Source organism: Pimephales promelas, chromosome 6, assembly GCF_988280905.1.
Source record: "Pimephales promelas chromosome 6, fPimPro1.hap1.1, whole genome shotgun sequence".
Taxonomy (NCBI): Eukaryota; Metazoa; Chordata; class Actinopteri; order Cypriniformes; family Leuciscidae; genus Pimephales; species Pimephales promelas.
The window spans coordinates 27,902,361-27,926,506 of NC_142774.1; the positions used below are offsets into that span (position 1 = coordinate 27,902,361).

Genomic DNA, 24,146 nt, shown 5'->3' on the forward strand with positions numbered 1-24,146 from the left:
TTGCTTGTATATATATATACAGTATCTGGGTTGACAACTCACTACATAGGTCCATGTATTTTATTTAACAGCAGATAAAATTGGAGAATATTTAAGTCTAACATGAAGGCTTTAATAGACAGTTATTTACAGCAATAAAATGATGTATTTTGTATACAGGTAAATTTACAGTAGAAAAAGACAACTGTTGATTGTCATTCTAACGGACACAGTGAAGTGCTGATTTACATTTAATGGGTCTGACAACATATACAAACACTATGTTTATAATTCATTAATGAGTTACAGTCAGAAAATACTTCAGTTTTGCTTTAAATAGTTTCATAAACATTTTTTTTGCATGATTTATGATAACCTAAATGTGTAACTGAACCACACTTATACATAAGTATGCTTAATGTGAGCTCTCAGTGCTAGTTATTCCATAAGCAATGCCAGTTATATTCATATAACTCGTACTGAAAACTGAAAATTAACGTACAATGGTAAAAATCTATGCAGTGAAGCACTACAGTACAAAAAGACTGATATGTAGTACGTGTCAAAGACTCATTGTTTAGTACTGCCAGTGGTTCTCAACCTCTTCGATGAGGATAAATTATCCACAATTTAAAGTTTCTCAATAAAAGTTCCTCAATAAAAACATTTACTGGGGGGAAAGACAATTTTAGTTTACATTTTTAAGGGGGTTAAAGATTTAAAGGGGTCATGAATTGAGAAATTACATTTTTCATTCAGTTTAAAGTGTTACCCAAAAATCATACTAAAATTAGAAGTGCACCCCAGGAAACATTATAAAACAATGCAGTTGATGACCCCTTTAATATAAAATTTATATGAAAAACAGAGGTGGAAGTAACGAATTACAACTACTCAGATTACTGTAATTAAGTAGTTTTTTCGTGTACTTGTACTTTTAAGAGTACATTTTTTAGTCTGTAATTTTCCTTGTACTTGAGTACAAATTAAGTTAAGTAATGTACTTCACTACTTTAAAAATCCCATTAATTACAAAGTACTTGTACAATTTGAATTCAACAAATATTCAAATCTTTGACTAGCATTTGGGTATCCAATGGAAATAACTGATCGTGGGCGGGCCAATAAAAACCCTTGTATTTGGAGCGGGAAAAAAGCCCGGTTCCTGGAGAGCTATATTCGTCCTAACACGTCCTTCAGTTTGTATTTTAGTGTTATCAAAGAACTTTGCCATAATGGACATGGATATTGGAGACACTGAATTCATTGAAAATTCCGAAGAAATACCAGATAACGAGTGCCCATGACCCCACATGGAGGAGTTGTTCTTATACAGAGGAAGGAAAGGAGACGTTTTATAGAAACTTTGTTTCTGCAGTGATATGTGATCGTCAGTTGTTTTTGTTTTTAAAGTTGGGTAGACCTCACGATAATTTGACTAAAAACATCACTTGAAACATGAGCTTCAGCGTTACTCAGGTGACAAGCACATATACCGTAATAAAGATTTAGCATTGTAAACTTAGATTAAAAAGTTATATTGTATGTCATTGTCAACACATTGTTTTATTAATATTGAATCCGTGTTTTAAGCTTAGAATGAAGAGTTTAATAATGACTTTCATAAAAAGAGTATCTTGCCGGCCATGACCCACTGGCATAACAGTGTAACTGCACTGATTGTCAGTCTGTCTAGATGGCACATTTGTGTCAGTGCTAAATGCTGATAACTTTTGAAACTTTTGAAATATTAGTAGGGTACTTTTGGAAATCTTTATTGTAAAAAAAAAAAAGAAAAAAAAGAAGTTTATAAATAAAATATCCCAATAAGCTTATTTATTTTGCATTATAATTCATTAATAATAATAATAATCATTTTAGACCATTTTTATAACTTGGTTTCCATAAAAGTAAATAAATATCACAGGCTAAAAGTAATTAGTAATTAGTACTTGAGTAGTTTTTGAGAGGGGTACTTTGTACTTTTACTTAAGTACATTTTTAACACCAGTACTTTTGCTTGTAATCGAGTATTATTTTAGCAACTACTTGTACTTGTACTCGAGTACAAATTTTCAGTACTCTTTCCACCTCTGAAAATATGTCATCCTGCAGCCCCCTGGTTGAGAACCACTGGTTTAGCACTAGTCTCTATTGGCTTCTCCCACTTCACACACTATTTAGATTCACATTTTATCTGAAATACCAGACTACATTTTGGGATATGTTTTCTGAGAAATACAGCTTGTAGAATCCCTCTGTGTTTAACAATCAATCATGCATTTGCTCCTTAAGGTCTTAAGAATCGTCACGTCACGCGAAAGTGACATTATCAGCATGTCGGTGGTCTTTTTGGAAGTACTTGTAGAGTAACTGTCCCGCTGGTTTGTCTAAGGAGCTCGACAGCCTCCGAGTGATTGACACCCTCCAGACTCTGTCCGTTTACTGTCAGCAGCTGATCTCCGCGACACAGACGCCCGTCCTCCACCGCAGCTCCCTGTGGAAACAGCGCTGTCACATACGCTTCACGCTCAAGTACACAAATAACATTCCTTTCTCAGTCAGAGGACTGTGTGTCGTGCACATGCTGCAATCCAAGCCAACTGAACGTGTGTTTGGGCATGTATTGATCTCATTGCAGTCAATAGATTTGGGACCTTTACCTTGGGAAATATGTTCTTGACATAGATGGGCAAGTCACCATGGGAACTGCCAAATCCTCCTACAACACTAAAGCCAAGCCCAGAAGAGCCACGTTCAAGAGTGATAGTCTGGAACTGGGGAGAACTCAAACACACACAGAAGACAAATAGAATTAAACTCGTTTTTTTTTACTAGAGGCACCATACTGGAAAAGATTAATCTCTTGGTGCATGCAGTTAGAAAAGTTAGCAAGCATAACACTTCTATTGAGCAGGGTTGTCTGAATAGTCTGGGTGCCCTGGAGGGAAAGTCCTTTATCTACGTGTAGAATTCTGCTGACTCTAGAGTCTCACGGCTTTAAAGAACTGAACTCGTAAACTTGCTCCGAAATATCCACAAAAGCAGACATTTCAGTAAAAAGGGCAATTTTAATATATTTCATGGACTCATTGAAGGCAGCGTTGGGATGAAACCAGTAATAAATCTTAAATGCTAGCCTTAATCGGAGCCATCGTCAGCAGAATCTGAGCATAGTTGACTAAAGGTTCTGTATGATATAAATACCCACACATTCAAAAATTGTCCTGGGCCGCATTCATTTTAGTGATGAAACTTTTCAGATATAAAGTGTAATGCAAACTGAGATACAGCTGGCAGTTAATTAAAATTACTTTCTAAATCTTATTGGAGTTCTTTATGAATAATGGGAGAATAAATATAATTTGGGATATTGTTTGTTTTTAACTTCTTCAATTGAATGTATATCAGAGTATACTGTATATACCCCAAAGGAAGAATGCTCACCAAAAAATAAAAACTAACACTGCTGCGAAGGTGTTTCTAATACAACAGCTGAGGGAGTGACGACAAATTTAACATCTTTATGCAAATCTAAAAACTATATTTGCTATTGTCTCCTGTTCAACACTATAGACCTATGACGAATTCCACTTCTAAGAATTCATTATCTTAATTATTTATGAGACTATTGCCAATAGGACTCCACTTCAGAATAGTTTGACAGTTTCTTTGGAAACTATAAATATGTATTTCGAGTACCTCTGGTGGTTGAGGGTAGTGTAATTTTCTGCGAGTCCAGGTGATGAGTGAATTAAAGATGAGCGATCTTTACGCAAGCTAGCTCCATCTGCACAGCCACTTGGCATTACCTTTAATCAAACACACAGAGTGTGACATCCACGGAAAGATGAGCTCTGTGTACAATGATTGAACATTTGATTATGTTTTGTATCTGAAATGATTTGATATGTGTCTCATGATACACACCTGCAGTGTGACGGCTCCGCTGCTATTTCTCATGAGGGAACTTGCCTCGGTGACTGAGATGCTTTCTGTTGATGTACCGTTAATGCTGATGACTCTGGCACCCAACTGAAAATTCAATTCAGTTATTTATTCATTTTTGAAGATAGTGGGTTGTTGTTAAAAGGATATTCAGTTTGGTGTTTTTGTAGTAGTAGTAGTTATACCAGTTATTTGCTTGATAAACATGTATGTAATATAAAATAAAACTGGTATGGAAAGTATAGCATCTAATGTTCACAACAACATTCAGAAGTTCGGGTCATTTTTTGATTGTTTGGTTATTGGTCTCTAATGCTCACCCAGGCTACTTTTATTTGATCAAAATTACAGTAAAATAGTAATATTGTGAAATATGATCACAATTTAACCTTCAAATGGTCTTTGTTTCCTGTTTACACTTCTGGACTTCGGGGTCTATACGAGCCCAACAATTGATTGAGTAATTCTACAAAAAATATACGAAGAGTTCAGATGCAAAAGCTCAAATGCCATTTGAAATTTTCTTCTTTAGTGATGATTTTTAGCAAACTTGTATATTTAAGTTCAGTAATTTCACTTAAATGGCAATGAGAATTACCTATTAATTGTTATTTAAGTGAAATTACTGAACTTAAATATACAAGTTTGATAAAAATCATCATTAAAGAAGAAAATTTCAAATGGCATTTAGAGGCTTTTGCATCTGAAGTCTTCATACATTTTTAATTATACAAATAATATAGATTTTTTTCGTTTACTTCTCATCTATTCATTAATGCTGTATTTTTGGAGATATAAAGTACTTTTGTATCCATATACCACACAATTCCTCAACTACACCATTAGCTTTAGCATTAGCATTTAAAATGTTATGTTTTATGATACATTGCATGCTTTAGTATTAGGCCTTCATTTCTGTGTAAAAAGTTTCAGATTTATGGCGGATTTGTTTTTTTTCTTTTGACACATGAAGAAAATATATTTAGTTTTTTTCTCATTTCCCATTCATTTCAATGTGGGGTCATATTGACCCCGAAGACCAGAAGTGTAAACATTTTTCAGAACAACCGAATCAAGCCCAGTTTTTGTGTGTGTGTATTGAAACGTTTTTTTGTACATTTTTTCAAGAGTCTTTGACGAACAATTTAAAAGAACAGGATTTTATTTAAAAAGAAATGTTTTGTAACATTAGAAATGTCTTTACTGTCACTTTTAAAACATTTTATGCATCCATACTGGATAAAAATAATTTCTTTCTACTTCCTGACCCCAAAGTTCCGAATGCAGTTTGAAGTATATCTTGAAGTTTCACAATGATCAACAATTTCTTTTTTTGGAAATCATTTTTTGGTATTTTTGCCTTTAGGCAAGACATTTCATACACTATGGCAATTCAGAGTGCTTTACAGTAAGGAATTAAAATAATCAAAAAATAAAAAGTATAATTAAAAACAGTTCTAAAATAAATGAAAAGAGATATATGATACAGATATAACATTAACTAAAAGAGTCAAAAGATGATACATAGATGTGGTTTATTTGGATAGTACACTCTTAAAGATAAAGATTCCAAAAAATAGTTTTTTGCAGAGATGCCACTAAAGAACTATTTTTGTGTCAATGAAGAACTTTTCAGTGAAATGTTCTAAAAGAACATGAAAGAGAGTCTCTTAAGTACTTTTCCACTATTAAGAAACTTTAGGTGAATGGAAAGATTGCATGGATTTTAAAGGTTTATTTTTCATGTTGTACAGAGAAATTCTAAGAAATGTTTCTATGCACAGAAAGAGAAAAAGAGAAAGAAAAAAAAAGAACTGGGAAAGAACCACAAGCTGGGACACAAACTCATGTTGCCCAAAGTGCTTCAGGCCCAATTCCCACAGTCTCAAGCGTTCTCATTCACTCCTTACCTGCAGAAGTCCTGAGCGTGCTGCAGGTGTGGTAGGGTCCAGGTTGGAGATGTAAATCATTGGATCTCCCAGTGTTTCTCTCAAACTCAACTCCACAGATTTACACTCATGCTGGGACAGAATCATACCAACCTTATATTTTCTACTGGATCATACAGTTACTGCTGAAACGTGCCTTAACATTTTTTACTGCATAAAAAAGGGCTCAGAAAACCAAACCCACCTTCTGAACGGTGACAGTTCTGATGTCAACGTTTCCATCCAAAGCTGTGGAAAAAGATAAAAACTCATTGATGGTACTGATGAATAGAACTGAATAGTGAATAATTATCATGTGACAGACACTCTTACAGTCACGTGTGCTGAGAGAAGAGAGAAGAGGGACGTCCACTTCGCCCACCTGCCACAACAAAAATAGAACACTGGCTCTCAAACACTGCGTATAGACTGCGCGCCATGTAGATCTGATAATTTGTGCTTGTGTGCTGTAAATATGGCATATGGTATGCATAATTAAATCTCCATCATATATTAGCTAGCATTCAAAAGATTTAGGGTAGGTAAGATTTTTTTAATGAATTTAACCAATGGTGCATTTATTTGATCAATTTATTTTTTGATCTAAATATCCTTTATTCATTTGATGGCAAGGCTGAATTTTCGACAGCCATTACTTCAGTTTTCAGTGTCACATGATCTTTCAGAAATCATTCAATAGCTGATTTGGTGCTCAAGAAACATTTATTATTATTATCAATGTTGTGCTGCTTCTATTTTTCTGGAAATCATGATATAAGTTTTTTTTCAGGATTATTTTAAGAATAGAAAGTTGAAATCATTTGTAACATTATAAATGTATTTTTTTGTTACTTTAGTCAATTTAATGCATCCTCGCTGAATTGCAGTATTGAATTATTTTAACGACAACAACAAAACAAATCTTACTGACACCAAACTCACAATTTTGTTTTATATTAGTTGTTATTACAATGTTGATATACAATATATTCTAATATCTAATTATCATATTAATCTTTTTGTGGTATCAGCTGGTCTAACCCCAAAAAATTCCACCATGTTTGAAAAAATTATAAAAATCTGTTAACAAAAAAAGTTGACACCACAGAGTAATGGCTAACTAAAGCTCTTTATTTCAATTCTGTTCCGAGGTTGTTGTTGTTGTTTTTTTTTTTTTTGCCATTGTCAAGTCAAGTCACCTTTATTTATATAGCGCTTTTTATAATACAAATTGTTTCAAAGCAACTTCACAGTGATAACAGGAAAATAATGCAACAAAGTTTTTTTCGGCTGTACAGCAGATTTAGAAGAAAATAACGTCATGGTCCAGCTTAATTAAGTTCAGTGATGGTTAAATTTTTTGTAAAAAAAGTTATTTATTTTGTTTATATATATATATATATATATATATATAGCCACTCTAGAGAAAACAAAACAGTGATGTCATCGTCCAGCTCAATTCAAGCGTGTACGTCACTCATTGTTTGCACAGAGATTTCGCAAGTGTTACCTTTCACTGTGAAGATATAAACATAATTTAGATATACAGGAAATCGCAATGGAAGACGTTTTCGATATATCAGCAGACAATGTTGAATTTTTTCATGCCGTAAAATGTTTCATGTTTCGTGACGTAAGTTTTGTGACGTACAAGCGCGAGAGATCACTTTCTGCGCTTGTGCAGACCGAACGCCCGCACCCTCAGATCACTTGGACGTGGCTGTGGTAACAAGAGGTAAAAACGATATAAATACTGTTCGTTTTCTCACACAAACCGCTCGTTTCGTGTCTTAGGCCATCAATGTGTACTTACATTTATGAGTCATTAAATCGTGTTTAATTTGGACTTCTCTGTGCATGCTCTTTGAGGTGGTGACCATAGACCTGCATTATATGACTGACAGACAACAATGGTTTGACCTAAAAATATCAAAATTGAAACTACTGTGGAAACAAAGACACCTACATCTTGGATGCCCTTGACATAAGCTAAAACACACCAAAAATTAATTTCAAAGTGAACTATCCCTTTAAAAAGAGCATATTTTTAATAGAAATATTTGCTTAAATTATAACACATGCATATTTATTGTTTTATATTAAAAGTACTGCATAGCAGGACTAATCCAGTTGTCTTGTGTAATGCGTTTACCTGATCTCCATATGATGAAGCTTTAAAGCGCGCCACCTCCAAAAACACAGAACCACTACAGCTCTGCAACACACACACACATGGAGAGGACATAATTAGTCCTATTATAATTTTGAAAGAAATGCACTAATTACTGCGTTCATGAGTGAAGTGTGTTTGGGTGCACCTGCAGTAGTGCGCTGGCGTAGTCCTGGGATGCAGCTCGGATGTCCTCCCCATTCACAGACAAAATCTGGTCACCTAGCAACAGTCTTCCATTCAAGTCTGCCACCCCTCCCCTTGTTATCTCAGACACAAAGATTCCAGTGTCATTCCTGCAAGACATGCAGAAATTGATGAATTCTGAAAACACTTGATTCGATGTATTATTCATGGCCTACTGAATAGTGTGCAGTTCTTCAATGTAATTATTCCTTTAGAATAGCCCACCTTTTACCCACAATGCAAAGCCCTAGTCCCTGTCCTGGTTTGCAGTTCAGTTCCACACTGAAGAGGTCCCACATGTCCTCGGGTGTGTGGTTCTGCAGGGTGTGTGTGGAGTGGTTCTCTGTCACATGGTCTCTGTAGATACACAATTGCACACGCTGTGGACTCAAGCGCAGGACACTCAAGGCCTCCTCATGAGTGGCCATTCTCAGGTCAATGCCGTTCACCTGGTAGGAGGAGAGAAAAGAATGGAGAAGAGCCATTCAAAGGACCTTGGACAAGTAGATTCAATATTTGCCTGTTTGGATACTCAGTTCAGTTTAATCAGTCCATAAACATGTGCACTCTACTTTGTTGATGTGATTTTTTTTTTTTAAATAATTTAAGCCATGCATTCACAGTAATGATAGTTCCTCTATGTACTACATTTGTGCACACTTTGGGTCAATGGAAGTTCTTTTTGAAAAAATCAATAAACTACATTCAGTTCAATTTCACTGGTGAATGCTGAAGTTCTGTACCTCTAGTATATGATCTCCTGCACACAACCGGCCATCTCTGTGTGCCGCACCATCCTTGTTCACTTCATGAATCACTATTACTCCCTGGAGGGAAGGGAAGGGAAGGAAAGAAAAGAAAAGAAAAGAAAAGAAAAGAAAAGAAAGAAAGAAAGAAAGAAAGAAAGAAAGAAAGAAAGAAAGAAAGAAAGAATATATTGACAGTGTTTAAGTGAAAAGTTGAATTGAAAATTTGACAGTTATTATTTAACTCATGCTGGCATTGACCTAGAAATGTATGCAACATGTTTTAATAATTAATTTTTAATTAATTAAAAAAAATATATATTTTTTAATTCAAAAGTGTCTATTTATCTTCACATAAAATAGCCCCAGATATGTGGGGAAAGAAAAAATATTGATTTTGATCCAGTTTTGATTTGAAAAAAAAAAAAAAAAAAAAATACAAACTTAATTGTTCTGGTTTTCTGGTGAATTACTTTTTCTATTAATTGATAGATGAGTCGAAATTATTTCCTGCACTAATCAACAGCATCTCATATAAGTTTAATTTGACATGGAATATTTCTTTAAATGGATAGTTCACTCAAAAAAAAAAATAAATAAAAAATAAATAAATAAATTAGAGTAGTTTCAAGAAGAACATCAATTAGTAATGATGTTAAATTGAGCCGGTTTCCCACTCAAAGCTATTGTACGGCTTCTGAAGACCTGTGCTATATAGTGTGTGAGCCACTTTTACTGTGAATTCCATTAGAGCACGAAAATAACAATGCCAAGGTATTGGGTTCAATTCCCAGGCAATGCATGAACTGATAAAATGTTTACGATAAATTCAATCTAAGTTGCTTTGGATAATGCATAAATGCTTTATGTCATTTTTGCAGTATGCCAGACCCATATTCACTATAATGATTCATTGTAAAGAAAAAGACAGTGTGAATTTTCTTCTAAACTCCTTTTCTGTTCCAAGAAAGAAAGAAAATTTAGGTTTGCATTCAAGATGCTTCATTGTAATTCAAGTATTGACATTGTGAAGTCTAATTTACTCAGTTTCCTTTTTAATTTCTCACCAGTAGTGTGTTGCAGCCTCCTACTATGCTGAGGCCGAGCCCCGTGGAGCCTTTGCAGATATCAATAGTATTTATACAGCCAGCTATGATGGGACATGTAAGGGGGTCCGAGCTCACAGAACACTGGGCCAAGAAAGAAGTGCTGCGAGAGCTCTGATTGGCTGTTGAGCCGCAGTCAACTGATGAAATGCCAGATGATGGAGGAGTGCAGCAGCTGAGGGGCATGTGACTGGCAGGATGACAGGAAGGCTTATGATTGGATGTGGCATTGACTGGAGCAGGAAGACCAATATTGAGGCTCTCTGAGGAGCGAGATTTCAGTTTATCCTCTCTGCTGATCCTTCCATCCTATCGGCAAACAGAATCATGAGAACGTAGAGAATGAGAACGAAGCAGGCAGATATTTTGTGTCATGTGTTTGTCTAACATTTGGTTTGACTGTTTTACCTGTGATAAAACTGAATGTTGACCTTCTCTGACCATATTCATATACATGCCAGGAGATTTAACAGGACAGTTGTCCATCTAAACAGATAAAACTGTCATGACATAAGATATAGATGTCCAGTGAAGCAGACATGTGGTAAAGGAAGTTAAATTAAAGAGTATTTCGGAGTAAATTAAAGAATTAAATAAAGAAGTTTAATTTAAAAGAATTTAAAATACTTTAGAAGTATTATAGTTTATTTATATATGTGTTTGTGTGTATGTGTGTGTGTGTGTGTAAGTGGGTGTATGGCTTCATTGCCTCCTTTACTGGTCCTGTAGTCATTTGTTTCTGTGCATCTTTATTCCTGATGAGAAAATTAAACATGTGAATCAAAATATTACAGTACATATACAGTACACATAAAGATCCAAAAAAAAGAGACTTAAGTGAAAATACTTCCAGTTTGATTTCAAATTTCTTACAGTATGTTCATTACAAATGACAAATGTCACATATTTTACATTCATCTTGGTCTCACACTTTTGGACATCATAGAAGTAATATACATAGGCTACCTACAGTATATGATGAGTATATTATAATGCAAGTGTTAGTCTGCATTCTTCCTGAGAAAATGTATGTACGTCACCTTGTGAGCAGAATCGTAACTTTAGCTGAAACATTGTTGATGATTGCTGTTGCATTCTGGTGACTGCGTCCATACAGCACTTGTCCATTTATCTGCAACATATACACATTACCATGAAGAAGACGAAACCTCGACCTTTGATAAGAGACATATTTCACGAGTTTTGCTCTTTTAGTTATGTTGAGAAGATTGGGGGAAATTGTCACATTTTACAGGCTAGATCATATTATCAAATTTAATCAATAAACCAATCACACAAAAAATCAGTGAGTACAGTGGTAAAAAATATATGTAATTTATACGTGTAAGTTTAAAAAAATACTTAAGAGACTAGTAATATGATACTATACTATAATTCCTTTATTTATTTCGATTAGTTTTCACTCTTATATGGTACTTTAAAGTACAAGGCTGAGTGGGATTGATTGTATTTATTTGCTAATGATATGACAATGATTATAACAATCTAAAATAAGCTAAATCATTGTTCATACCTTATTCATATATATATATATATATATATACATTGTTCATATATATATATATATATATATATATATATATATATATATATATATACATATACCTTATTGCTTTTATAAAACACTTCCCACACAATAAAAATATTAAAGTAAAAAAAATATGTATTAGTGCAACTTCCTTGAAGTAAAATCACCTTCCTTCCGCTAGAAACAAAAAATAGTCCCTGACCGTGAACAACAACAACGATCCAATTCAAATTATGTTGCATTACTTTTGTTACAATCAAACCTCAATCAAATATTTTATGATAGCTACCAGTGACAGTATAAGCAACTTTTGTTCATGGTAACTTTTATTCAACAACCTACAGAAAAAAAACGATAATAGTTTGAATTCAAAGACAAGAAACACAGGAAAAATGTACATTAAAATCAGTGTTTTTTTTTTTTTAAATGATCTCAATGTATAGTGTTACACTGGACTTGTGTCTCCTATGCATCAAGAGAAACTGAATAGGTTTGCGTTCTAATAAAAAATATATACAGCATAAAGTCTGGAATAATTTGACTGGGCAAATGAAAAGTTTCTGTTGTTCAGTCAGAGTTCAGTAGGTGGTTCTCACCTCCAGTAGTTCATCTCCCACTCTGACCCGACCATCTGCAGCAGCAGCCCCGTCTGGTTTGATCTCTGACACGTACACGCTCATTCTTCCACGCACTCCATCTCTGTTTTCTGACAAACACAGTCCCAGTCCAGAGCTGTATGAGCCACAGTCCAGATCAAACATGTGAAGCTCTCCAGGCAGACTGCCATACCTCTGCTGCATACGGCCTGCTTACACACACACACAAACATGTCAAAACATCCAGACAAAATAATACAGACACATTAGTGGACCCACTAATAGAGGCATTGAATTGTATTCTGAGCTAAGAATATTTTTGATTCCCTGTGATCTAAGGCTATTTTAAAACTTTCTGCATTTCTGCAAACAAAATGGCAAGAATTTTTCATCACGGGGACGGTTCCCAGCTCCTCACAATGTAGGAGATTTCAGGTTTGGTTTTTAGGGGGTATACCCCCTAAAAACATGGAGTATGTTTTGTCACACACAAACATACTCCAGTAAGAGGCTTGCTCCTGCTCGCTGTGATGATGTGAAGCCTCTTCTGGCAGGGGTGGTCTCTCTGGAACTTTCTGCACTCCATCTGTTTCTGTGTTCACTGGCCTAGAGGGCAGTTTCAGGAGGGGAGGAACTGAATGTGGAGGCTTCCCCAATTTCCAGTCTTCTGTACGCTACAAATGCAAATAAAAAGAGTGGTTGTATTCTTCAGAAATAGAATCAGTTCTCTATTAAAATCTCAACAGTAAATCACACAAATTAGACAATCCAAATATATATTTTCTTGTTAATAAATACTGACGCAGCAATTTAATTCGTGCAAATAAACATGGTAAATAAAATTAGTTCCCTTTCATTGTCACTCTGAGTTCCGTCGGATGACGACGAATGGGGTTTCGCTTAGCCTGACAGCTTCGCTCAATATAAAACAAGCCAATGGCAAAGAAATGCCATGGGTCTGCAGAATTTGCATAGCGTAACTCCGCCTTACCTCGTGAGTATATAAGGGGGACGCTGTCCACAATGCAGACATGTTTTCGCTTCGGAGCCAAGAGTGATCTTCATTTCACAAGCCTCCCTGTATTGTCAGCTTTTTCACAAACAAGCAAATTCTAGGTGTTGGTGTGACGGCAAAATCCCTACGAGTACATACTTCCTGCTTATCTGTGCAGTGGTTTGCCAGTGAGTGTGTTCTCCCCGGGCGCTTCAGCATCCGAGTTTTCTCTCTCTCTAAAAGAGCTTGCACGCGGCACATCTTTTTTTTAAAGCCTGTGATGAAACCCCTCTGATGGGCACGAGCGCTGTCTAGTATGTTTGGGCATTGATCACGCTAGAGCAGCGCTCATGGATGATTCATGTTCTCTCTGTGGGAACATGACTATCGCATCACTAAAGTCGAGACTCAGTGATCTCGCAAGATGAGGGTGACGGTGTGGAACAAGGCGCCGACTATCAGTCCGTGCCCTGCACCTACCCCTCCCATGACGGTGCCCGCTAGCATCCAGAGGATTCCCACGGGGACATCTTCGGATGTCCCGCGGGTTTCTTTTGGTGCTACAGAGGATGATGCAATGTCTGTCGCTGCATCACATGTTGGGCAGGATTCGTCAAGTGAAGACTTGGCGGCGCTGTCTCCTTCGGGTGTGCAGTCGTTTGTCGACTCTGATCTCAAGATGACTGCAATGCTTTCCCAGGCAGCCGTGAGCATCGGGTTAGAGTGGACTCCTCCACCCTGTCCAGAGCGATCATGGCTGGACGATGGGTTTTTGGGCACGGCCGCCGATTGACGTCCACGGCCAACCCCAATACCATTCTTCCCGGATGTGCATGATGAAATCTCGCAGTCCTGGAAGACCCCCATGTCTTCCTGCGACTGCTTGTTGATTTCATCCACCTTTCTTCCCCTCGATGGAGCAGCTGCCCGTGGGTACACTGGGCTGCCCCTGGTTGAATGCTCTGTTAGGGTGCTTCTTCTCGTGTCGAGCCTATCCAAAGCCTGTAGATTTTTGTCTAAGTTAGTGGCGAAGTCTTACAGAGCGGCGGGACAGACGGCTGCCTCTCTACATGTTATGGCCAGTCTGCAGGTCTACCAGGCCCAGATGCTCAGAGACATGCACGAGGGCAGGACAGACCCAGGGCTCTTTGATGAGCTGTGCGCCGCCACCGACCTCGCTCTCCGGGCGACGAAAGTGTCCAAACAGCCGTGGTCCAGGAGAGACATCTGTGGCTGAACCTGGCTAACATGAAGGATGCCGAGCAGTCCCAGCTGCTAGACACCCCCATGTCCCAGGCCGGCCTCTTCAGCAGTGCAGTTGAGGACCAACAGTTCTCGACTGCTCAGAAACAGACTGAGGCCATTAAACACATCTTGCCCCACCTACCCGCTGCTGCCTCCCCTCAGTCGGCCAGGCAGGCGCCTCAGCCTGGGCGCCCTCCTGCGACTGCCGCCCCTCCCGTCCGCCCCAAGCAGCAGCCTTCAACCAAGCTGTGGTTCGTGTGACCCCACTGGCACATCTTGCCCAGTCGACCCCTGGAGATGTTCGATCAGTGTCATGCTTTCCTTCCTTCAAGATGGGTTAGAGCAAAGGCTGTCTCCCTCCACCCTCAAGGTCTATGTCGCTGCTATTGCCACACACCACGACCTTATCGAAGGTAAGTCGGTAGGGAAGCATGACCTGATCGTCAGGTTCCTTAGAGGAGCGAGGAGACTGAATCCTCCTCGCCCTCCTCTCGTACCTCTCAGTGGTCTTAACTGCCCTGCAGAGTGCTCCCTTTGAGCCTTTGCAATCAGTTGAGCTTAACTTCCTGTCAATGAAGACAGCGCTTCTGATTGCATTGGCCTCCATCAAGAGGGTAGGGGACCGGCATGCATTCTCCGTTGACAAAGCATGCCTGGAATTCGGGCCGGGTTACTCTCACGTGATCCTGAGACCCCGGGCCTGGATATGCGCCCAAGGTTCCTACCACTCCCTTCTGGGACCAGGTGGTGACCGGAGGAGGCAGACCAAGCCTTGGTACTGCTCTGTCCACTACGTGCTCTTCGCATCTATGTAGACAGGACGCAGTGTTTCAGGATCTCAGACCAGCTCTTTGTCTGTTATGGTAGGGAGCTGAAAGGAAAGGTTCTCTCCAAGCAAAGGTTGTCCCACTGGATAGTGGACATCATTGCTTTGGCATACCAACAGCAAGGTCAACCTTGCCCCTTGGTGTGACTGCCCACTCCACCCGGAGTGTGGCATCCTCTTGGGTTCTAGCGCATGGCACCTCGCCAACAGACATCTGCAGAGTCTGTGCGACACCCAACACATTTGCCAGATTCTATAATCTCTGAGTGGAGCCTGTGTCCTCTCGTGTACTCGCTTCAACCAGCGAGTACTGGAACCACTCAGGTGTCTTCACTTGCTCGCCACGGACTGGATACGTGCCATTTTCTCCTCAGGTGAGCCTCATGAGCCCTGAGTTCCTCCAGCACTCCTGACGTTGGCGCTAGTGTCTATTGCCTACGCGTCGGCTAGCTGTCTCCCGTGTGCATGGTCCCTCCCCTGAGCGACCCCCACATGTGTATTTCCATTGTAAGACTTTCTGAGCATGTGTCTTTCCCTCAGCAAGCCACCCCTGGGTGCATCCTTCGGGTCATATGTTTATTCTCTAAGTCCCCCCTCCAAAACTATGTGATATGCTCCCCAGTGTACCTTGGTATTCCTGTGCTGAATATGAGTCCTTCATCTGTGCCAGTCTCACGACAGGGATCTCAGATTTATGCAGGGCACTGGAAGACAGCTGAGAAGGTGGCGTGATTAGACTGGTATCCCATTTCGTCATTCGACAGAACTCGGAGTGGCAACGAAAGGGAACATCTCGGTTACGAATGTAACCCTCGTTCCCTGAGTAGGGAACGGACACATTCCGTCTTCCTGCCACTTTCCGCTGTGCCGCTGGGATCGCCTGACCTCAGTCTTGGCTCCTCAGCGAAGAAACATGTCTGCATTGCGGACAGCATCCTCCTTATATAGTCACGAGGTGAGGCAGAGTTACGCTATGCAAATTCTGCAGACCCATGGAATTTTTTTGCCATCGGCTCGTTTTATATTGTTCCAGCTTTTACAGCAGGATGGATTCTGATTGGCTGTCAATGTTTTTCAGTCATCAGATGGAAAAAAATCATTATGAAAGTGAGTCCAACAATATTGTTTTTTAGTGTCGTTATTGTTGCTGTGTGTTCTTTTTACCAAGGCCATGTTTTTCAGCATGCACATCATACTTATATACATATTTTAGATTATTACTATGGAAACACACATTACAGACCTTAAAGGGAATGGGGCTGAAGGGGTAGGTTGGTGAGAGATTATTGAGGATCTTGGGATCCTAAAGAGGAGATAAACTATCATTTTACCATATACATCTCCTAAAATACACTACTGATATTACACATAATAGCATAAGCAGAAATATACCTGATGATTTGGACAATTTGATTTTGATACATTGTCATCTTCAGCACAGTTGCCAGGAGCTGTAACCTGGGCATAGAGAGGAAATAAATGTTTTATGTACTCATGTTTTGTCCAACGCATTCTCATCCTTTAACGTCATATAGAACGCTATATGACAAAACGGCGCTATACTACGCACATGGCACCCGTTATCGTTAATATAACACGTGCTGTGAGGGCTAAGTTTAGGTGTGGGGTAGGGTGTGCGTGTCATATTCACGCTAAAGGATTTATAACGTCTTGGGTTCGCGTGTTATATTACCTATAACGGGTGCCATGTGCGTAGTATAGCGCCGTTTTGTCATATAGCGTTCTATATGACGTTAAAGGATGAGAACGGGCTGGTTTTGTCTTGTCTATTGTATATTCTAGCACTAAGTATGAGTATTTGTGAATGTGTGTTCATGTGTGTCTCTGTGTTACCTGAGGACTCTGCACTAGTAGCTCTACTCTGTCTCCTGCCTGACGAATTGCCTCAACAGCTTCTTCATGAGTGAAATCACTCACATCTACACCTTGAACCTGTCAAATACAAAAATACAATGTGTGAAGTTCCTTCTCCCAAGTCTCCCATTCCATTCAATACTTCTACTTTCAAGTAAACCAGTTTGCCCCAGATTTTATTTAAACTAATCTTGTTATCTAGTTTATTTAGGTCACAGAAGGAGTGATGCATTAGCTTATTATGACCAGCAGATGGAGATCATTAAACGTCACCCAATTCCCACCACTGTTCATCAACACTAACTAGCCTCAGCCTCATGCCATCTAATGAATATTTCGCACAATCAATCTGACAGTCTGATTGTGATTTTATTTTCTGTACCCACTTTCAAGTTGTTTCAAACTTAGTATTTTTTTTTCCTTTCGCAAAAAGTGAATTTTTGTAAAATCTCCAGCCCTGACCGTTTCAGTATAATGAAAGGGAATGCACTAGGGCTATCAAGCTCCAAATTTACAAAAAAGGGAAAAAGAGAAAAAAGAAAGAAAAGAAAAAGAGTAGTTATTACAGAACTAATACATATTGTTGTTACTGTGTAATAACACAAAATGTAAGGCATAACATTAGTTGACTACATGTACTTACTAAGGGTTAAGTTAGGGTTAGGTTTAGGGCTATTTACTTGAAATTATGCACACTGAAAAAAAAATATGATCAATAAGTTATGAAAATGGATGTTTTTGCATTGCTTTAACTCATCAAAATAAATTAAGCAATTTTCAAACTTTTAAAGTTATACAATATTCAACTAATTTGCTTAAAGTCAGTTTTAATGTAATTTAAGTTGAAATTACTTAAACATCCACGTTGATTGCACTTAAAAATGTAAGGCAGCACCTTTTTTACAGTGCAAAATTTATTGTTATTGTTATAAGTTCATGTAAAGTGTAACTACACAATAAAATATAATTGAAAAATTAATTAAATGAAAACTATCATTTAAATTTATATTAAATGCAATAAGCTATTAGTCTTGAGTAAATTAAGTAAAACTTAATTTGACATTACAAAGTTCACACTTTCCAAAGCTGTATTTGAGTGCAGTAAGAAACAGTCATAAAAGTCAATTCTCTTTAAGGATATTTAAGTGGCTTTTTAAAATTAATATTATATTATCTGCATAGGACAGTTTTTGTAAAACATATACTTTGATTTGAAGTACAGTACAAACGCACATGCGATACAATCAAGTGCATTTCATCAGATAACTGAGAGAATGTACGTTTATGATATCTTTTTGGTGCTTTTTGCATCCTTTTAAATGCTTGGCAGCCCAAGTTCTCATTTACTTTCTTTTTAAGCATGATCAGAATAATAAAATAAATAAATAAATAAAGAAATAAAGAAAGAAAGAAAGAAAGAAAGAAAGAAGAGAGAGAGAAAGAAGAGAGAAAGAAAGAAAGAATAACTTTTTTTGGTGCAGGTTTGGGTAACACTTTATTTTACAATGCCCTTGGTTACATGCACTTACTGTAGTAACAGCGACATATTCATAATTACAAGCAACTAAATCTAAACCAAACCTTAATCCTAACTCTAACCCAATAATAAGTAAATGCTGTTAATTTAAATTACTCAATACTTGTGCAATTACATAGTGACAAATAAACCATAAACTAAAATGTTTTGATTTACGCCTGAGAAACAATTGGTACTTTCAGTGTTCTTCTTGATCACAATTCTGTTCTGCCAGTTTCTTCAATTTTTTTTTTGTACAATAGACTGTTGTGTCATTATTTGAGCAAGTTTTTTTTTTCTGTTATTGGTATTTCAGACATTGTCTCAGTGAGCAGTTCTTGGCTAGAATAAACACTAAAGTAGAGCAGACCAATAGTTAAAAGCTACTCTTTAATAAAAATACACACACACATACCTGAAGAATTATGTCTCCTTTCTTTAGAGTGCTGTTGTGTGCAGCTGGACTGTCCTCCGCGATATGTTTTATGAAGATGCCCCGTCTCATTTCTCCATTGCTCAGTCGACTGCCCATACCACGACCCCCCACCACACTGAAGCCAAGGCACATGCCCCCCGCCCTAAATAATGTTACTCTATAGGACACCGGAAAATAACCTCATTACACATGAACATACTAAATGTGAATGCAGCAATATTTTGTTATTTAATTGATACCTTCTAGGCTGACTCCATGAGCTACAATCCTTCCCATGTGTCTCTCCTTCATCTTTTTGCCTGTCTTTTTCTCTCCTTCGTCTTTGTCCGTTTTCACTTTTCAAGGCCGTTTTTTCATCCTTCACTTTTTTTCCCAGTCGTTCACTGTCCTCACTTTGTTTTATTTGACTGTGGTTAACTATTCTTTCATTCTCTTCTTCAGCTTGAGTCTTTCCATTTACTCCTTTTCCATCAACTGTACTTTGCTGTTCCGAAATGCATTCTCTAACACAAAGCAAATATGCATTAAAACACCATAAGAAACAACAAAACATACAGAAAAAAATAATTAAATATCTCAGATTCCTTACAGGGGTTCAAAAGGAAGGTTCTGTGAGAGCCGGGAATGGACAGTAGCTGTTCTGTGTATTTCCATTTCCTCTTTTGATTGGGCGTAGCTGGCTCTGTGCATGTCCAGGAAGGCAGCAGGTACGTACATTACACTGAAATACACCAAAACACACATGAACAGGCACAATAAAAATAAATAAAAATGCTTTGACTGAAGCTGTATCAATGAAAAATACAAGTTCAATAACAAATGAAATGTGCTACTTGAGAGATCATGACTTTTTTTTTTTTTTTAAATGAGTTTTATCTCACCAATTTCAATAAATCAATCAAGATTAAAATACTTATGTAGTCTAATAAAATAAATTTGTTTTAACTAAAATTAACAATCAAAAGTTTAGGGTCAGGAAGTTTTTATTTATTTATTTTTTAAATAAATGTATATTTTTATTCAGCGTGGATGCATTATATTGATCAAAAGAGCCAGTACAAACTTTTATAATGTAAAATATATATATATATATATTTCAAAGAATGTTCACAATTTTCACAAATATATTAAGCAACATAACTATTTTCAGCATTGATACTAATGAGAAATATGTTTTGAGCATCAAATCAGCATATTGGAATGATTTCAGAGGGATCATGTAAAACTAAAAGACTGGGAAATTATGTTTTGCATTACAGGAGTAAATTAAATTTTAAAAAATATTTAAATCGATGATTGTTTTAAATTGTAATAATATTTCACAGTATTATTGTTTTTACTGTATATTTGATCAAATAAATGCAGCCTTGATGAGCGCAAGAGACTTTGTTCAAAAACGTAAAAAACGAAGAAAGTCGAAAAAATGTGTTTGTTTGTTAATTTATGTCTGAACAAACTTATAGGTAACACTTTACAATGATGTTCCATTGGTTAAGGTGTGTTAATACATGAACTAATATTAACTAACAATGAGCCTTTTAGTTCAGGTTAATTTACTAATTTTGATTTATTGATGTATTATTAAATGTTGAGATTAACTTGTGTCATTGTTCATGTTAACTAATGATGGTAACAAATTTGAACAAATTAAACCTTGTTGTTAAGTGTTACTAACTTATTTTGTGGAAAATATATTTTATTTTATTTAATATAATAAATGTTATTGTAAATATTATAATGTTATGGTTATCTTGTAGTCATTTAAATTAGCTTTTATATAAAAACAGAACTAGAAATCGATGTTACATTCTCATTTAGCCAAAGCTGTGTGTGTGAGCACCTGAGATCAGGTCCAATCAGTGAATGTCTGCGTAGCATAGCTCTGGCTTGTGCATTGGTCAGGTTGGTGGAAGATTCTCCATTGATGGCTATGATTCCATCACCCACTGCCAGTCTCCCGTCTTTACTGATCGACCCGCCATGAACCACAGAGCGGATTATGATGCCTGAACCATCCCTTAAAGCACTCACTGTCATTCCTACACACACACACATGTGCACACACAGTAACATAAGACTATGTGCTTGTTTTGTCACAAGTTGTCAAATATTTTTTGATTTTATATTTTTTTTGTTCATTACCTTTAACATCTTTGCTGTTTTTTAATTGTTACACAGTCCAATAAACTGGATTTTTTTGCGGGCAGTATAGTGCAAATTGTTTTTATGTAGCCAAGACTATAAGATATGTGCCTGTACAAAAATAAGCTTTCAAAAATAAACCTACATTGGAAAATATTCACTGAAGAAGTACAAAGTGTGACAATCAGCCTGAGTTATTTTAGATTTATATACGCATATCCAACAAAAGTGTGTTAAAGTGTGACAGGGGAATTTTAACCACATCAGACATTCCCTTATTTTAAAACTCACAGTGGAATATCATCATCCGCTAAATGTCATTTACATACCCCATGAACCTCTAAACTGTCTTACCGATTCAAACTCTCTTATTCAAAGAAAGTGTCGATGCAGCACCATGCAGAGTCAGTGCGTCTGAGAGGGTCTTAAAACCCCTCATTCACCTTTCATGACATATTTAGTGGTGGCTTTGACTCAATGTTGTATTAAAGTCACAGTGTGCTCCTTCAACAATTCATTTTTCGATTATTAAGCTGAGCTTTTTTTCTACATAATGAACTTCAAATCATGCCGTTGACATCATTGTGGGTGTTAAGTGACTGGTTGGCTTTGTACTACATTTCAGCTGTAATAAATCGGTCTAAATTGCTCTCAATTTGAATAATGCACCATGCAAGTCTATTTTAAAATAATATGCAGCTGATTTATGAATAATTAGTCCACACAAAGAAAAAAGACAGGCAAAATATCAGATGTGAGAGAGGTAACATGCAAGGAAACACACACCAAACATGGAGACAACACTATGGTCGTAAAGAATTTGAGATTCGTTGATTTTTAAGTTTTTATTTTTCAATTTGAACATCCATGTATCATGTTTCGTGCCTGAACAGTCAAATTACAGTACAATCATAGTGCGCTAGTTACAGCAGTGCACATCTGACCATGTAAAGCACAGCACAGGACAGAGATGACACAAGAGAACACCAGAGCAAAAGACACACAATAAGAGACACAACACATCACATCATGTCATCATTCAACATAAATTACTGACTGGAACGTCAATTAAAAAAAAATTAAGATGAAACGGGGTGCTGGAATTGATGAATTAAATAACACTCATGCAGAGCTCTGTGTCAAATTGGATGAATATTCATTGGAATAAATACTTGATCAAAAAGAAAGAGAAAGATCAAGTTTTAATGGGAAGCCTTGACTTCTATATTGATTCTTCACTGAGCTTTATGATTTTGCCAATGATATGAAGTAGCTTTATAAACACTGCAGGGCTGAACAATTTGGATGGCCCGAGGCCAGTGTGTGCTTTGGGCAGCTGACAGTGACAGCACTTACCCTAGGACATGTATTCTGTGATTTATTCAACATCATTGTTGCAAATTCTGCTAAAAATATGTCTCCAGTGTAAAGATATGGAGCCGAAACTGATAAAGCTGTGTTCAAATTGTAAGTGGTTGATTTGTGAAAATCATACATGCATTAGTAAAAATAGGCAGCAACTTTTTAACAAATCACTATTTGCCATAATTTTTTGGTCAAAAACACAGTACAAACTGTAATATTATGAAATATAATTACAATTTTATTTAAAATAGATTCAACAGCTGTTTTATGTAATTTATTGACATTTTTAGCATCATTACTCCAGTCTTAAGTGCCATGATCCTTCAGAAATCTTGCTGGTTTGGTGCTCAAGAAACATTTGTTATTATTATCAATGTTGAAAACAATTATGCTGCTTTATATTTTTGAGGAAACCAAATTTTTCAAAAATCTTTGATGAATAGAAAGTTCAGTTGAACAGCATTTATTTCAACTAAAAATATTAAATCGGACACATTCAATCAATCAAAAAAGACATTTAAAAAGTCAAAATGTTTCCAAAGGAATACCATAAAGAGATGGTTCACCCCAAAATTCTGTCATTTGTTACTCACTCTCATGCTGCTCCAAATCTGTAAGACTTTCATTCATCTTCGGAAAACAGCTTTTTTGTTGAAGTTCTTTTTGATGAAATCTAAGACCTTTCTGTCCCTCCATTGACAGCTACACAACTGACACTACGACGCTTCAAAACGTTGATAAAGAGATCGTAAAACTAATCCATATGAATTGAGGGGTTTAGTACACATTTTCTTGAGACTCGATCCTTTATATGATGAACAGATTGAATTTAGAACATTTAAACATTCATCAACTCACACATCAGTTATAGACCATTTTGCAAGATGTAAACAACACTGGTCCAGAAGCACTTCCTGTTTCAGTTTTTTAACACTACATAAAAGCTGGGATAAAATACAACAAATAAAGACAAGTCGATGCATTGTTTGTGAAAAACTAAATTTGGAAAAATGTAAATAGGATGAAATGATTTACAGGCTCAAAATCAGATCTCAAGGCTAAGCTAAATGCTAATGTCCATGCTACATCCAAAACACTCAACCATTTGTCACTGGCAGGCCCAAAGCAACATTGAAAACACTAATATCTCTATATTGCATTTGAAAGCTAACACTTTAACACAGATGGGATTAAAAACATGCAATAATTCTGTTAGTTTTCAAATTTGGAATTGTGCTTAAGATATTGTGCTCATAGAACACACTTAAGTTGTTTGTGCTACAAAGTGCACATAGGCTGTACAAGAATTGCATTCTAGGCAATGCATTTTGTGTAAACTGAATTAAGCAGTGTTTCTATGCTGAATTTGTTTCAATCCTTGGTGAAAAAATTGACATTGAATTTGAAAATCAGAAACAGTGAACGCGCATCTCATTAATCTTGAAACACTTTTTTTTAATTCATATTCAAAGCTTCAGGGAACTAAATTTCCCCAAATATAAATAGGAACATGTATAATGATCCCGTTCTGTTTACATT

At 36.8% G+C, this 24,146-nt stretch overlaps 1 protein-coding gene across 3 annotated transcripts in view; it reads right to left on the bottom strand.

Annotated features, from left to right (window-relative positions):
• Positions 1 to 42: 42 nt before the first annotated feature.
• LOC120494249 (multiple PDZ domain protein) overlaps positions 43 to 24,146 on the bottom strand; it is a 54,887-nt gene continuing 30,783 nt past the window's right edge. For 2 of the 3 annotated variants that reach the window (XM_089132333.1, XM_089132331.1), the window contains exons 17-40: positions 20,941 to 21,139; positions 19,690 to 19,821; positions 19,340 to 19,603; positions 19,080 to 19,257; positions 17,128 to 17,226; positions 16,666 to 16,731; positions 16,517 to 16,576; positions 12,708 to 12,882; positions 12,209 to 12,420; positions 11,104 to 11,195; positions 10,773 to 10,818; positions 10,472 to 10,549; positions 10,025 to 10,372; positions 8,955 to 9,038; positions 8,437 to 8,660; positions 8,174 to 8,321; positions 8,008 to 8,070; positions 6,189 to 6,237; positions 6,061 to 6,104; positions 5,838 to 5,948; positions 3,910 to 4,014; positions 3,682 to 3,791; positions 2,643 to 2,766; positions 43 to 2,476 (exon numbers count right to left, since the gene is read on the bottom strand). In XM_089132333.1, coding sequence (XP_088988459.1) covers positions 2,312 to 2,476; positions 2,643 to 2,766; positions 3,682 to 3,791; positions 3,910 to 4,014; positions 5,838 to 5,948; positions 6,061 to 6,104; positions 6,189 to 6,237; positions 8,008 to 8,070; positions 8,174 to 8,321; positions 8,437 to 8,660; positions 8,955 to 9,038; positions 10,025 to 10,372; positions 10,472 to 10,549; positions 10,773 to 10,818; positions 11,104 to 11,195; positions 12,209 to 12,420; positions 12,708 to 12,882; positions 16,517 to 16,576; positions 16,666 to 16,731; positions 17,128 to 17,226; positions 19,080 to 19,257; positions 19,340 to 19,603; positions 19,690 to 19,821; positions 20,941 to 21,139 — 3,176 coding nt within the window. In that variant the 3' untranslated portion in view covers positions 43 to 2,311. The remainder of the gene's footprint in view (positions 2,477 to 2,642; positions 2,767 to 3,681; positions 3,792 to 3,909; positions 4,015 to 5,837; positions 5,949 to 6,060; positions 6,105 to 6,188; positions 6,238 to 8,007; positions 8,071 to 8,173; positions 8,322 to 8,436; positions 8,661 to 8,954; positions 9,039 to 10,024; positions 10,373 to 10,471; positions 10,550 to 10,772; positions 10,819 to 11,103; positions 11,196 to 12,208; positions 12,421 to 12,707; positions 12,883 to 16,516; positions 16,577 to 16,665; positions 16,732 to 17,127; positions 17,227 to 19,079; positions 19,258 to 19,339; positions 19,604 to 19,689; positions 19,822 to 20,940; positions 21,140 to 24,146) is intronic. The other variant, XM_089132332.1, reaches the window with a different exon arrangement.